This window comes from Fusarium venenatum (assembly GCF_020744135.1).
Source record: "Fusarium venenatum strain MPI-CAGE-CH-0201 chromosome Unknown EDB82scaffold_1, whole genome shotgun sequence".
NCBI classification, from domain to species: Eukaryota; Fungi; Ascomycota; class Sordariomycetes; order Hypocreales; family Nectriaceae; genus Fusarium; species Fusarium venenatum.
The window spans coordinates 2,498,861-2,514,174 of NW_027072129.1; the positions used below are offsets into that span (position 1 = coordinate 2,498,861).

A 15,314-nucleotide genomic window follows, 5' to 3' on the forward strand; every position below is an offset into this window, starting at 1 on the left:
TCTGTCAATACGGGAGCTCACATCATCCTTGATAGGTGACTCTAGTCCCGCGCTAAGGCCGAAAAAGTGCCCTGATCGACCAACCCCCCTCAGTATCGAAGGCAGCCCAGGCCAAGTCCCCAGCCCGGACCATCCCCCCGGCCATCACCTGGTGCAGGGAGATTTCTGTTCCAGCCGCTACAGGTTACAGTTGGAGTGTTAATTCAAGCCGCCGCGTGTACTACCACGCTACCTTGGCTTAAGCGGACACTTGTATGGCTATGTGTGGCTTAAGCTTGTAGTCCCCAGGTACCTTTCCCTCCCTGACGTGACACGGAGCCGCGGATTCACAGTACAGGACAGTCTCGGCTCTCCAATCTAACCTGAGATACCGGGCATCACTGCTGGGTTACTTGCAGCACAGCGCGTCCAAGCCAGCCCAGGCAGACTACAGGCAGCTCAGGCCTGTGTACAGCGGAAGCTTCCATTGTATTACTACTTCTTCCTCTCCCGCCTCATCCTCATCCTCCTTCTCTTTCCTTCTCCTCCATCTACATAACTCGTCTTTCCACCATCAAAAAGTCATTTCCTTTTAACCTTGAAATCATTTCCCCATTAATTCTCCGCATCGTCTTCTTAACAGAGAGTATTATTATTGGCGACTTTACAACGGTCGTCGGTCGCTTCGTCACCGCTGATTGCTTATCTCGGCCACTGATAACACCATCAGTATCTCAGGTCGTCACCGCCCCAGACTCAATTGTAGATTACCTGTAAGACTCCGAATCCGCCATCCGCAATCGTCATTTCTTCATTTTATCATTTCCATCTATTGCGGGTTGGGACACGACGAGGATTTACCTCTGACTATTTCTCTTCTACAGTAGCCGCACCGGACCATTGCGAACATGGCGTCCGCAGCGCATGCCTCAAGTCTCGACCACAACATCACCGTAAAGGTGATGTTCGAGGGCATCACCCGCCGCACCAAGATGCCCCTTCGAGATATGATCCCAGGACCTCTTGAAGCTAACGTACGTCAACAAGCTGTTCGCATCGCTTTCGAGCGATACGCTAGCATAATCTGCTTTGCAGCAGAAGGATGATGGTTATTTTCTTCTCTGGATAACGACTAACATAATGTCAGATCCGTAATTTCTTGCATATCCCTGCAGACGCCGAGGTCGCATTTGAGCGATACTCAGACTCTGCAGCTTCTTTTGTTCTTCTAGAACTAGGAAACATTCCCATTTACAAGCAGCTCTACCGCGCTGCCAAGGCGAAGTCCAAGCTCAAGATCCGCGTTACTGTAAAGGAGCAGCCTAAGACTACAGTACCCAAACCTGTTAGTGTCGAGGATGAGCCCGAGTCTTCCGCATCGGCTCCAGCTCCTGTCAATCTAGATGAGCCTCCCCGAGAGATTGTTGAGGCCGCAGAGGAGGCTAGCCCGGCTCCTACACCCGCCGCTGAGGCCCCTGCGCCAACTCCAGCATCAGATTTCACGCCGCCTGAGACGACTCTTCCCGTCCGCATCAACTCTTTGTCCCGCACCTACAACGCGGCTGACCTCAACGGCGCGGCAAGATATATCGGAGAACGACAAGACTTCCGCAAGGAGTTTGAGAGCCGACTTGCTAGCTTGATGGACCGGACATCAACGCCACTGACTTCGCCCTCATCCTTCAACCTTACCAAGGAGCAGCAACAAACCTGCTATCTTCCCAGGCCTCCTGCGCCGCCGGCCTTCCCTTGTCCCATCCTATGCCCTACAACTGGCACTAGCTTTGCTGTCTGCTGTAACAGCTGCGAGAAGAACATTCCCAATGTTCATTATCATTGCTCCACCTGCGACGACGGGGACTTTGATCTCTGTCAGTCTTGCGTAGACCAAGGTATTACCTGCCATGGCCGAGACCACTGGTTGATTAAGCGATCAACTGTCGACGGACTGCTGGTTCAGAGCACCACTGAGACAATCGCGCCCAAGCCCAAGCCCGAGGTCAAGGTCGAGACTATCGTGGAGACCAAGATTGAGCCCAAGACTCAACATGTGCCACTCCCCAAAGCTCTCTCCGAGCCACTCCCTGCTTCTTCCGCATTGCCTGGCATTATGCGAACATGCAACTGCTGTGTACAAGGTATGTATCTAAACAAACATCATCGGCAATCCGAAGCTAACATAGTATCAGAACACCCCGAGGCCGAGTTCCTCCATTGCTGTGTGTGTGAGGACTTTGATCTTTGCCAGTCATGCTTTGCTAAGGACTCTCATGGCCACCACCCCAAGCATAGTTTCGCCACTGCTGTGAAGGGAACCAAGATGCCTGGCCACATCGAAGTCAAGATGAGCCCTGGACGCAACCACATGCATCACGCTATTTGCGATGGCTGTGACCAGAACATCTTTGGCGTTCGCCACAAGTGTCTCGATTGCCCTGATTGGGACTACTGTGCCAACTGCATCAAGACTGTCAGGATCAGCCACCCTGGCCACCGATTTGCGCCCATCTACGAGTCTCTCACGGATGTTCGCTTCCGCGCTCCAGCAGCCGTTCATGTTGGCATCTGCTGTGATGGACCTCTTTGCAATGGACGCAACGCTTATCCTTCCTACATTCGTGGCACCCGATACAAGTGCGCGATCTGCAACGACTTGGATTTCTGCGCCAACTGCGAGGCTAGCCCTGATAACAAGCACAACAAGACTCACCCCTTGATTCAGTTCAAGACTCCTGTCCGTGCTGTCAGTGTCACGAGCACTGGCGAGACACCTGAGGGTATGCGCATGCCTGAAATGGGTGATCGTCAGACTATTTCTAAGGCTACCGAGACTATGCCTGCGGTTCGCAGCAACTCTATCAACGCTGTCCGCACTATTGTTGATGTTAAGCCTTCCGAGCCTGCTCCTGCCAAGGTGACGGTTAAGAAGCCTGAGCCGGAGATTAAGAAGGAAGCTTCTCCCACCCCACCCCCTGGGCCTGAACTGAAGGGTGTTTTCGTCCGTGAGACCATTCCCGATGGCACTATCCTACCTCCCAATCACAACTTTCAGCAGACATGGACCCTTCGCAATGAGGGTAATGAAAACTGGCCCGCTGGCTGCTCTGTCAGGTTTGTCAGTGGTGACTACATGGGACATGTAGACTCCAACCATCCCGCTGGCATCTCCGAGCTCATGTCGGCTTCGGAATCTACTGTATGCTATGCTCCTCTTGGTCCCGGCCAAGAGTTCCCCTTCACTGTTCTGCTCCGAACACCCGCTCGCCCTGGTAAGGTCATCTCTTACTGGCGCCTGACAACCCCCAGTGGTGAGAAGTTCGGCCACCGACTGTGGTGCGATGTCAACGTCCGTGTTGTTAAGGAGGAACCCAAGGCCAAGCCTGAGCCCGAGGTTAAGGAGGAGGATACCACACCCGTCGAGGAGGCCAAGCAGGAAGATGAGAGCCAAGCCTCTAGCCAAATGATCTTCCCCAAGCTGGAGAAGGAGTCACCTATGGCCAGCATCCACGAGGCTGCTGTTCCTGTGCCTGTCGAGGAGCCCAAGGAGTCCGTTAACATCGATGACGAGTGGGACTGCTCTGAGGAGGGTTTCATGACAGACGAGGAGTACGACATTCTGGATGCGTCTGACGAAGAGTATCTGGAGGAGCAAAAGAAGAGACTTGCCACCAAATAAGCGCGAAACTGATTTATTGGGAACGGATATGGGGTTACGGATTTGATGTTTTTTTTTTCGTGTCGGTCAAGCTTTTTGTTGATTTCCCCTCTTTACTCTGTATTATTTCTTCTTGTCCCAAATGTCATCAGCAACGACAAAATCTACGAAAAACCATGCAGTATGGCTGGGAATGAATTGTCACCAGTCATCCACGAATCTGGTGCCATTCGAAATTGGTCCGTAGAGACCCACGCTCCTTTTGTAGCCAGTAGTCAGTAAGGAAAGAAACAATGGAACTTGATATTTAAATAATTTTCTTTTTGGCTGGAAGTGAAGTGTGTGAGGTGTAGTGAGGTGAGGTGATGGATTCTTTGTAAAGTACATGTGAGGCGTGCATAAGCAGTCACAGCGTTCGCAGTCTCAGGTTTGAGGCCCGACGCTGATGCACAATCAGCTTCTAGGATGAGTGAAATAGTATTAGTGGAATGAGGAAGTTCAAAAGATAACGACTAGCAATTCTAAAATATCACATCTAGTGGGTAAGAGTCCATTTGCATACAAGACATTCATCACCCTTCATGTAGGCCAAACTAAGTTCACGGTCCCTTTGTACCTTGAAGAAATCCATGATGTAGTCCAGTCACGGGGACTGTTTGCCGCCGACCTCCACTGAAAAGACGTAGCATGATGTCTTTGGTTTGGTCAAAGTGGAAGCTGAAGTGGTTGCAACCGGTTTTTTTTTGGTGCCTGAGACGAGAATCTACTATGCTGAGGTACCTTGTAACTTTTGCTGTGAGCAGTCCTCAGGGTAGCAGAAAAATTGACTGCTAGGAACATAAGAGACGAAACTAGTAGGTCACTTTATGTCCCTTAGAGTGTAGTTCTTTGACTACTTATTTTTATACTCTAAGGCTCGGGAGGCCATTTTTTCTGGTACCCAGTAGGCAGCTGAGTTGGGTGGACCCATAATTATTTTTTCGAAGGAGGGTCAGCAGCAGCTCATTTAGCAGTCGTCCCCCCAGCTCAACGCACGGTCAAAACATCCATTCGTACAACTCCTCTCATATTTTCGTGACGGTTTCCCAGGGCGACCCTGGGCTTATAACCTATGCGACTGCGCTGTCATCAACGCCGCATCGCTTATCGACAAGAACAGCTTCTGTAGCTGCATCTTGATTGTTTCTCATCAATTCTTTCCATCTGCCCTTTATTTTATATCCCCTTTTTTGTCCTCAGGTCACGTCACCTGCCTGACCTCGCGCACTCAGTCGAGTTTTTAATAAAATAAAAACGCGACCTTCTGGTCTTGGCCCCCGATCGTGGTTTATCATCACTCCCTCCCCTTACAACCTTTTTTATTTATTTTTTACCTCTACCTCCTTTCATCCACCGTCACGCAAAATGGTCACCTTCTCTATCCCCGGCGACAACGAGCTCGCCGAGGCCGGCAAGAGCACGCCTCGACCGCGTCCTGCGCTGCCTTTTGCAAGGCGCGGCTACGTCTCAACACCATTAAAGAGCAGCCGTCTCGGCGTTCCTCAGAGTGCGCCGTCGCGGAGGATGTTGACGACTCGCGATGAACAGCCAGCAAGCAGCCTCAACAGATCAACAATCTCTACCGCCCGGAATATCTTCCGGGCATCCACAACCGACAGTCCTTCCATAACTCCTTTCTCTCCGAGCATTCCTCAAAACACTCCAAAGAAGGTGTTCGCTCCCGGCGCCACCCCCGAGCCGAACCGTGTCTTTCGAGAGTCGACCGCGCAGGCTACCCCCCGGGGCATGGCAGCCAAGACTACTTCCAAAGATCTCTTTCACATGCGTATCGCGGACCCCGATCCTGAGCTGTCTGGAGAGGTTCTTACAAGGAAGATCCCACAAGATTGGAACAACAAGGGCTCCATCTACGCCGACCAATTCCTCTCCCATCTATGCCCTCCTGAGTTTGATGACGAGCAGCGACGGCAATTTTTCTGCATCCTCGATCTTCGACGACTTAAATACGCAGCCAACGAGATCTTCTCCAACAAAGATTGGAAGCTAAACGTCATTAACTTCGCAAAGGAGTTTGAGAAAAGCAGGAGCATTATTCTTCTGCGATACGGTCTCTACGAATTCCAGAACGTCAAGCCCTCAAAAGATGTCCTCAAGAGATGGCGCCGTGAACATGGTCTTCCCGAGCCAGAGGAAGACAATGACGAGCCCACTCCCACCAAGGTCTCAGCAGCCAAGAAGCGTAAGGCGGATGATGAGGATACCGATATGAAGGACTCTTCCACCAACGGCAAGCGACGTGCTCCCGAGCGTGAGGAGGATGTCCAGGAGCAACAAGCGCCGGCGCCAACTCCTGTCCCTGTCCCTGCATCTACCCTGGGCAAGAACAAGCGAAGGTCATCTATCGGTGATGAAGCTGATGGCCAGCCATCCAAGATGCAGAAGGGTCAAGCATCCGCTGCCAAATCCCTTTTCGAGAAGATCGCCAACAAGTCATCTACTACTCCTGTCAGCTCTCCCCTTAAGCCCTCTGCCAAGCCTGCCGACGATAATGCTGCTGCCAAACCTAATCCCTTCGCCTTCAACAAGACCAATGGATCTGGCAGCTCTCTTGCTCGCAGTATTTTCCAAAACCCCAAGCCCACCAGCACTACCGGTGCCTCTGGCGGCAACATCTTTGGTTACCTTTCTGATGCCAGCTCAGCCAAGAACAGCGGTGTTGATGCTGATGCCGAGAGCGAGGCCGATTCTGATGCAGAAGACGATAGCCAGGGCGATGAGCCAAGTGCGGCAGCTAGTGGTGCCGAAACCGCTTCTCAGGCCGGCAATGGTTTGTTCGGACAAAAGACTGCTCCTTCCAGTGGCCTGACCGCTGGATCTAGTGCCCCTGGTACTAGAGAGAGCACCCCTGGCCGAAGTCTGTTTGACCGAGTCACCAAAGATACTGATGGGCAACCCGTGCGTGTTGAGGATAAGGCTGAGGCACCGGCTGAGAAGCCTTTCCCGAAACTTGCTGACCAAACCTGGAACCCCAGCACTACCCCCATCAAATTTGCTCCGTCTGCCCCTGCTTCTACAAGCCAGGCTACCTCTCTGTTCGGAAAGGCGACTTCGGCGCCTACAAGCTCTTTGTTTGCCAACAAGCCCACCACCACTTCCAACCTGTTTGGTGTTGCCAAGCCTGCCGAGAAGGCGTCAACACCCTCAGACCAAGCTGGTAAGACGGGAGGCGACGAATCCGACAAGGAGAACGATGAAGCACCCAAGAAGTCGATGTTTGAGTCCAAGGCATCCACTGCACAGCCAAGTTTCGGTTCCATGTTCTCCAAACCAGCTACTGAGGCGACCAAGGCTTCGGAGCCTGACAAGCCTGTTACCAACTTGTTTGGAGCTAAACCTGATGATAAGGCAAGCGCTCCCGCGCCCACTACCAACCTCTTTGGTGCTGTAAGCAAGCCTGCTGAATCAAGCGGACCTGTGATGCAATCTTCGACACTGTTTGGAGCCAAGTCCTCTGATGGTGATAAGCCTACTGCCACTGAAGCTCCCAAGACTTCGCTATTTGGCGCTCCCAGCACCTCGGCGGCAAGTGGCGAATCAACTACTGCTTCCTCACTGTTTGGCGCAAAGTCCACGACTACCGCTAGCAATCTGTTCGGCAATAATTCAACGCCTGCTGCTACGACTTTGTTCGGTACTCCTAGTTCCAGCGATGCGACTGCGGCAAAGAAGGATAGTCCTGCCGCAGACAAACCTGCCGCAGCCCCCATTTTCAGCTTTGGTGCCGCTTCCAATGGTGCCGACAAACTCAACGGTGCCGTAAAGCCTCTGTTTGGTGCACCCCAATCTCCCAAGCCGTCTTCTGGAGCAGCCGGGCTTGATGGTAGTCCCATGAAGCAGGATGAGCCATCGCCGGCTAAGAGGGCCTTTAGCGGAGGAACTGCGTCGGGCGCGTCTGCACCCATCTTCAGCTTTGGTAGCTCAACTACACCTGCTGCTGCCCCTCCCTCTTTTGGCGCTGGTGCTTCAGGCACCTCTACACCTTTGTTTGGTGGTGCCTCCACGACTCCTGCTGCTAATGACGTAGGCGCGTCTTTCGGCTCCAACTCGTCTGCCTCTGGAAGCTTCGGTTTCCAGTTTGGAGGCGGCTCGGCTACTTCTTCATTTAACAACCCTTTCGCGTCTGGTAACAACGGAGGTGACTCGGGCGCTGCCCCATCATCAGGCGGAGGCATGTTCAACTTCGGAGCTTCTTCTACGCCTTCCGCGCCTTCTGCGCCTTCTGCGCCTTCCGGTGGTGCCACACCTTTCCAGTTTGGCGGATCAAGTAACACCGCGGCTTTTGGAGCAAACAGCAGCGCTCCCGCTTTTGGAGGCGCGCCTGGATCGTCTGGAGCACCAGGGTTCAGCTTTACAGGAGCCTCACCGGCACAAAACTCGACACCGACATTTGGATCCAACCAGTCTGCTCCGGCCTTTGGCAACGGCAACCTTCAACCGCCTGCTGGTGGTTCTACCACCGGGACCAGTAAGTCTCCTTTTCCGCATCGGAAAATCGCCCCACTAAAGCGACGGGTGTAGACACACCGTTTAGTCTTGGGGGAGGCTCTAGCCTGGCCACTACACCAGCTGCTGGGACCCCGGAACCATCCACCCAGGCCGAAGGAACCGCCGGAGGCGATGACGAAGGCGAGAACCATGAGCAGGTCAACTTGGCCGAGAACCTGGAGCAGGACGAAGATGTTATGCATGATGTACGAGCAAAGGTGCTGAAGTTTGTGCCGGCTGGGGAGAAGTCGGACGATAAGAAGCCCAAGTCGCAGAGTCCATGGTCCACACAGGGTGTGGGCGCTCTTCGATTGCTCAAGCACAAGGAGACCAACGTTGTTCGTCTTTTGTTGCGAGCAGAGCCTCGTGGGCACATTGCCATGAACCGAGCTGTTCTCGCCGATATGTCATACAAGGCAGACAAGAAGTATGTCAAGATGACTACATCGAATGAGAAGGGAGATGGGCTTGAGACATGGATGATTCAGGTCAAGACTGCGGATATGGCTAAGGAACTAGCAGAGGCATTGGAGAAGAACAAGGTCCATAATAAGAAGTAATGCGGAAGGAAATTCGGGGATAGTATATTAGAAGCACACTATAGCGTGCTTACGTAGAAAAGGTAAGGTCCAAGGAGCAGCATTGCGGGCGTTGTCAAGCATTCGAAGTTTATACTTTTTTTTGCCGGGTGGATTTATCTTTTAGAACATCGTGGGAGGAGCTCAAGCAGACAAAGATTGACTTGACTAGCTACTACCAGAAATACAACAAAAGTTGCTTTATAGGAAAATATTTTTTGGTGCTTTTTATTATTGGAGTTGGCAGTGATAGGATTTGTGGCTGGTTGTTGTGCAATGAAGTGATTGTGTATAATCGAAGCACTAGACAGGTAATTGAGAGAAAATATATTCGATAATCTGAATTGTGTTGCGGTAATGTTCTTTTGTAACCTATGAGTACCTAGGTAAGATTGCCAGATGAAATGAGGGAGTCAAGAACACCTAAATTCTTTAGCTATATACGAACAACCAAGAGCCAAGCAGATAGCAAACCTAGTCCGATCTATTTTGAAGCATGTCTTCAATGAGATGGAATTCATCCTATAAATTGTTCATGGAAATTTGCGATAAGCGAAAGGCAACACTTGAGCTGACGATGGAAGTCCTCTGTGAAACGCGGGGGCGGGGATCAATTAGGCCCGGGAAGCTCAGGGCAGGTGCGGCACGCGTCGCGTCAGGTTTCCCCAAGACGATGCATGAACGGAAAAGATTTGGCTCTAAAACAACAACTTCTCAGTCCCTGATTGACCCTTGACAATATGCCCAGGTAATTTAACTCTCTCTGCGGGAGATAAACTCAATTCCGATACTCACGTGTACTCGACAGGGAGATTATTACGATCCAGGCCGGGCAGTGCGGCAACAGCAGTCAGTTCAATCCCTCCCCCGCTACCGTCCCCATCAGCTACAGACCACATCTACCAACCTCTACAATGCGTTCACAATCGAATATGCATGCGTCTAGTGGCCATGGCTGACTCTCTTCACGTGCACAGTTGGAAGTCAATTCTGGCAGCAGCTTTGCCAGGAACACGGCATCAGCCAAGACGGAAACCTCGAAGACTTTGCGACCGAGGGTGGTGATCGAAAAGATGTATTCTACTACCAGAGTGACGACACGCGGTACATTCCTCGAGCTATCCTTATAGATCTGGAACCTAGGGTGCGCCTCCTTCGATAGTGGTAATGCAGCCGAATGCTAAGAAGCTTTTGCAGGTCATCAACGGTATTCAAACAGGGCCATACAAAAACATTTACAACCCCGAGAATTTCTACGTTGGCAAAGATGGTGTGGGTGCTGCCAACAACTGGGGTGATGGTTACCAGAGTGGTGAGGCCGTGTATGAGGACATCATGGAGATGATTGACCGGGAAGCTGATGGTAGTGACTCTCTCGAGGTAAGTAATCTCCAATTTGGGCGGTACTCGTTTACTGACTCTCGATGTGCCAGGGGTTCATGATGCTGCACTCAATTGCTGGCGGAACAGGATCAGGTCTTGGTTCATTCCTCCTTGAGAGGCTCAACGATCGATTCCCCAAAAAGATTATACAAACATACTCAGTCTTTCCGGACACGACGAACGCAGGCGATGTCGTTGTACATCCTTACAACAGTATCCTATCTATGCGCAGATTGGTCCAAAATGCTGATTCAGTCGTTGTGCTGGATAACGGTGCTCTGTCTCACATTGCTGCTGATAGATTGCATGTCCAGGAGCCGTCTTTCCAACAAACGAACCAACTGGTAAGTAATCGCAATACTTTTTATTATCAACAAATCCAAACACTAGAATCCCTCTGTAGCTGTGTGGTTGAAGACAAAAGAGCTAACAACTGTCAGGTTGCTACTGTAATGTCGGCCAGTACAACAACTCTGCGATACCCTGGCTACATGCACAACGATCTTGTTAGCATTCTAGCATCTCTTATCCCAACCCCCAGATGTCATTTCCTTATGACTGCCTACACACCATTTACTGGTGATCAGGTTGAGCAAGCCAAGACGGTCCGCAAGACCACAGTGCTCGACGTGATGCGACGGCTGCTTCAGCCAAAGAACCGCATGGTGTCGACGGTTCCTGGCAAGAAGAGCTGTTACATCTCTATTCTCAATGTCATTCAGGGTGAGGTTGACCCAACGGATGTTCACAAGAGTCTGCTTCGTATTCGTGAACGTCGTTTGGCTACATTTATCCCTTGGGGACCTGCGAGTATTCAGGTAGCTTTGACGAAGAGAAGTCCATATATTCCCATGAGTCATCGTGTAAGCGGTCTCATGCTCGCCAACCATACAAGCATCGCAACAGTACGCAACACCCTTCCCTTTTACAGCGATATGCTACACACGTACTGACACATGCATCTACAGCTTTTCAAGAGAATCTTAAGACAATACGACGGGATGCGCAAGCGCAATGCTTTCATGGAAGGTTACAAGAAGACAGCACCATTCTCTGAGAATCTCAACGAATTTGACGAGGCACGGCAAGTGGTTGCAGACTTAATTGGCGAATACGAAGCCGCTGAGGATGCAGACTACCTCAACCCAGACGCAGGGGAGAAGCCTACGTCTATAGAGACAGATCGACGAGTAGCGTAAGGGGGGAGGGGACCACGTTTGAGATAGTGGAGGCTGAGACGTCACGGCGGGTTGGATGTTGTTGACATTGCTTGTAGGCGTATTAGAGTAGAGGCGTTTTGGGGGCCGGGCTCGGTTTTGTTTCGGCTTTGCAGGTATGCACGGGGCTGGCCTTATGAGATCTATCCTAGTGGACAGCATATTATTTGTCTACATATGATTGTGGTGGATTGCCTTGATCAAAGTTGATATGTCGCGTGCTCCCCGCCTCGAGTCAGCTTCAACCAAGGCACTGACTTGGTACCTGACGATGGCCTTGGTAGAAATCCCTGCAGTACTCCTCTTTAATAAGAAACGGGTCGATCCGCGATCCGATTTAGTATGATTCGAGTAAGAAAATGCGGTACAGAATCTATCAGAAACATCGTGGAACGTGAAATATGATGATGCTTGTGGGGAATAACCCGGAGCTTTACGTGCGGATGAGGCTAAAGTGACGTCACTGACGTCACAAGTGTAAACCGCATCGTGATGTCAATTTTCATTGTTTGTTTGGAGGAGAAGAGATGCGAATTATGGAGAAGATTAGTTCTCTGGGCGCTGACAAGAGAATATTAAAAAGGCCTTTGAGAAGCGTTGTAACTCATCATCATCATTATCAACTCTTCACCCACATCATCACAAGACTTCTACACCACCAAAACTACAACCTTCAAACCAGTAAGTAAAGTCACTCAACATTCACACTTTTAAAACAATACAATGTTCTAACAAATCATCCAGCAAATCAATCAAGATGACTCAATCCAACGACCAGAAGATTGCCGAGACTCAGGCCAACCTTCCTCTCCCCGACCAGCCCCCCACTGCCTCTGACTGGCAGTCCGCTGACGCCCGTAACGTCAACGTTGGCGCCGGCAAGGTCGAGGGCTCAGTTGGCACTGATGCCCATGCCCAGTCTGGTCTCCGTGAGCCCGCTACCAAGGGCGAGGAGGTCGACTTGAGCAATGTCGGCCGCGAGGGTGTTGAGAAGAACCAGCAATAAGTGCTGTGCCTGTCTGTACGATGTTGAGAGAAATGAAAAGGAAAGGGACGGAGAGCGAGATTCGAGGAGGTTAATGATACCTACGTATAATCAATGAAGCGAACTATAAGCATTGAACGCTATCCCATGTTTATGCATCATCCTTTGTGATTTGTCTCTTTCAGTCCGCCTAACTACCCCTGTGATTTCATAACAACAGCACAGTCTTGTTTCCATTGGATGATACTTGACTGTTAGCCTTGAATATTCACTTGTTCGTACCGTTGAGAGGATCGTTGTAACGTTGCATTTTGTGTATCATCTGGCCGCTGGGCACATCATGCATCATTTTCTGAATGTCTAATTTGGCTGCATTGCAACACAGTACATTCACTCCATATACGATACATATATGAAGCAGTACTTTAACAGTATACTTACCCCTGTCAGTGACCTCCATCACGATATCTGGTTGTGCGCATCAAAGAAATCTCTCCAGTTAGTACCAGGGATCATACAAAATTACCCTACAGTTACATCAAAGTCACTTCCATGTATTGATACAAGTCCCAATGCAATACAGATGAAACAAGTTCACAATGTATACTGGCCAGATGTACGAAAGGTAGTAGTAGTATTAGAGAACCTACACTCGTGGCTATCGACTTACCCTGTATCGTAGCATCACATTGCCTGGCAAATCTCAACCAATTGAATCAAACCCATGCAGGGGATTAATAACAAACATCAACTGAACAAACAAGCAACTTGTGATATCAATTCAACTGTCTCTCGCTGATACCTTTGTCTGGACCAGCAAATCATATTTAGCCGACCTCAACAACCATTACATATTCACAACCAAATGTACCAACACGCCCAGTGATGAGAGAAGGATTTCTGGGGCCTGTGCTGTGCCGCATGCAAGATTTCTTTAATGCTGCCTGGGAGATCAGAGACACAGGTGAAAATCTCACGCCCATCTCTATCTTGTAGGCAGTGCAGAGTAACATTGTTAGATGACAGATTTGACAATCGCGATTCAATAAATGGAGCTAGACTGAAAGGAAAGAAAGAAAAGATGTGCCAGCGAGATATGATATGATGATATGACAAGAAATGATCTGACATTATTTGTATCACCAATAAGTCTGTAAAGTTTGCTCTTTTAGATTTTGCAGAACCAACATGCGCTGTTTTGTTTGAGATGTGCTCGAGCACACAGCAGAGTGTTTGGTAGCGACACCAGAACGAACTATACCATGACTCGCATTGTAAAGCACCAGGAACGCTTGGGCGCACGTCAAGGTAATTAGTTGAGTTAGTTCAAGGATAAAGAATCTCAGCGGGGAGGCATTCCACAGCCCCATGGCTAGTTTCTGCAACCAAACTTGGCAGCTAACAGTCAACTTGTGATAAAATTCACCCTATGTTTGTCTTTGCCTCAACTTGTTTCGCAGCCAAGAACGCATCTGCGTAATTAATTGCAGGGCAGATATGGCACTCAGCTCGCAAACCATCACCGATACAGTATAGTGCTGCCCCATAAAGCGGCTGGCGTTCGCCCTAACATCAACTCCAAGCCAATGCGCTTTGATGGTCCCGATGCTGCACAGGCAGACAGGCAATAGGGGCGTGCTTTAACTTTCGGAGCAGAGTCAGGAACTCAGGAACTCACCTGGCATGACTGCTAACTAAATCAGAGGACCCTGGATCGGTCACGGAGCCGCTGTCTCATATTCCCACATCATCTCTTCTTGGTCCGGCTAACATGCCTTCTAGCGCTGTGACTACTCCATTTCCTGGCAGTAAGGCCAGCGGTGAGCAACATCTACAGATGCTCCAGCCCTTGTCGCCAAACCACCTGATAGGGATGTGAGATGGCGCATGAGTCTTGGACAATGGCCGAACTCGTCATTGAGCTGGAACTAACCAACCGCGGTATTTCAGACCTGATGATCGACGCAACTACCCGAGAAAAGTGATTTCAGGGTCCTGGGGGTTTGATCTTATCGACGCCATGGCCAGTGCCAAACCCCAGCTTGTGAGCCGGATCGTCAATAGCCCCAGGCCATTTGTATTTAACACAGCATTGTCTCATTAAATAGGCCCCATTAAGGGTTCTTGCACAGGGCAGAAGCTGTAAAGTCTGAGATCGAGTTGCATGAAGTGAGTCTTCTGTCCATAACCACATTGTGGCACGAACTCTTACGACGCAAACTTCAGTTTCACCCCCTAGATATAGATTCAACATGGTTGCAATGCCATCCTCTAGAACGATCATGCATATACTATGGAATCTCCACAGGTGTCACATGCCGTAGCCAGATAGACATCGCCCACATCTTCATATCGGTCAATAATGGCCAAGTCAGGGTCCAACATGGCCCACGATCTCGGATATTGAATGCGTTGTCAGGCAAGACCCAGAAGACCCTTGAGAGGCCCGTCTTGGGCCTTTTTGACCCCTACCAGAGGCTCCACGGTTGGTTAAAGGCCAAAGATGAAGTACTGGCAAGGCGAGTCATCGTTTGAATTGGCCTACAGCAGATTTGGAAGGTATGCGCAAAAGTAAAAAGGGGGGTCTACTTGCCATATCACATCCCTCCAGTGGATAAGAGAAAGAAGTGAATCACGAACGAACCACGTTCAATCCCACACGCTTGTGTAATATCCGGGACGATTCACCTAGACAAGGTACGTGGACAAGGAACTTTGACTGCGAGAGGATGCGTACGAGCTGATCAAACCGCGACTAGAACTCAACTCTCCGGCATCCGAATGAAATATTTGACGGCGGTCAGAAACAACTGCCGTGGTGATAAAAAGAGAGACACCAAATTGGCGTTTCTAGCTCGTCAAGATCGCCGCTTGGACACCTTCTCGAAGATTGATTTGGTGGGGGCTTCAATGCGTAGCTCGACTTGACTCATGATCATGCTTAAAATGTAGATAGACCCCTCAAGCCCTGT

General features: G+C 50.2%; 3 protein-coding genes across 3 annotated transcripts; all 3 read left to right on the top strand.

Annotated features, from left to right (window-relative positions):
- Positions 1 to 971: 971 nt before the first annotated feature.
- EDB82DRAFT_542983 (uncharacterized protein) lies at positions 972 to 3,655 on the top strand (the record flags this gene model as incomplete). The annotated part of the gene is made up of 3 exons (XM_065609367.1): positions 972 to 1,013; positions 1,127 to 2,117; positions 2,169 to 3,655. The coding sequence occupies 3 exons, from the start codon at positions 972 to 974 to the stop codon at positions 3,653 to 3,655; spliced, it is 2,520 nt and encodes an 839-aa protein (XP_065465396.1).
- Positions 3,656 to 5,038: 1,383 nt separating this feature from the next.
- On the top strand, positions 5,039 to 11,339 carry EDB82DRAFT_422050 (uncharacterized protein; the record flags this gene model as incomplete). Its single annotated transcript, XM_065607608.1, has 9 exons — positions 5,039 to 8,159; positions 8,213 to 8,721; positions 8,940 to 9,046; positions 9,566 to 9,606; positions 9,735 to 9,901; positions 9,955 to 10,137; positions 10,191 to 10,484; positions 10,581 to 11,045; positions 11,109 to 11,339. 9 exons carry the CDS (start codon positions 5,039 to 5,041, stop codon positions 11,337 to 11,339), a joined length of 5,118 nt encoding a protein of 1,705 aa, XP_065465397.1.
- Positions 11,340 to 11,874: 535 nt separating this feature from the next.
- EDB82DRAFT_484175 (uncharacterized protein) lies at positions 11,875 to 12,560 on the top strand. Its single transcript, XM_065608222.1, has 2 exons — positions 11,875 to 12,038; positions 12,102 to 12,560. The coding sequence occupies exon 2, from the start codon at positions 12,115 to 12,117 to the stop codon at positions 12,361 to 12,363; it is 249 nt and encodes an 82-aa protein (XP_065465398.1). The 5' UTR covers positions 11,875 to 12,038; positions 12,102 to 12,114; the 3' UTR covers positions 12,364 to 12,560.
- Positions 12,561 to 15,314: the final 2,754 nt, after the last annotated feature.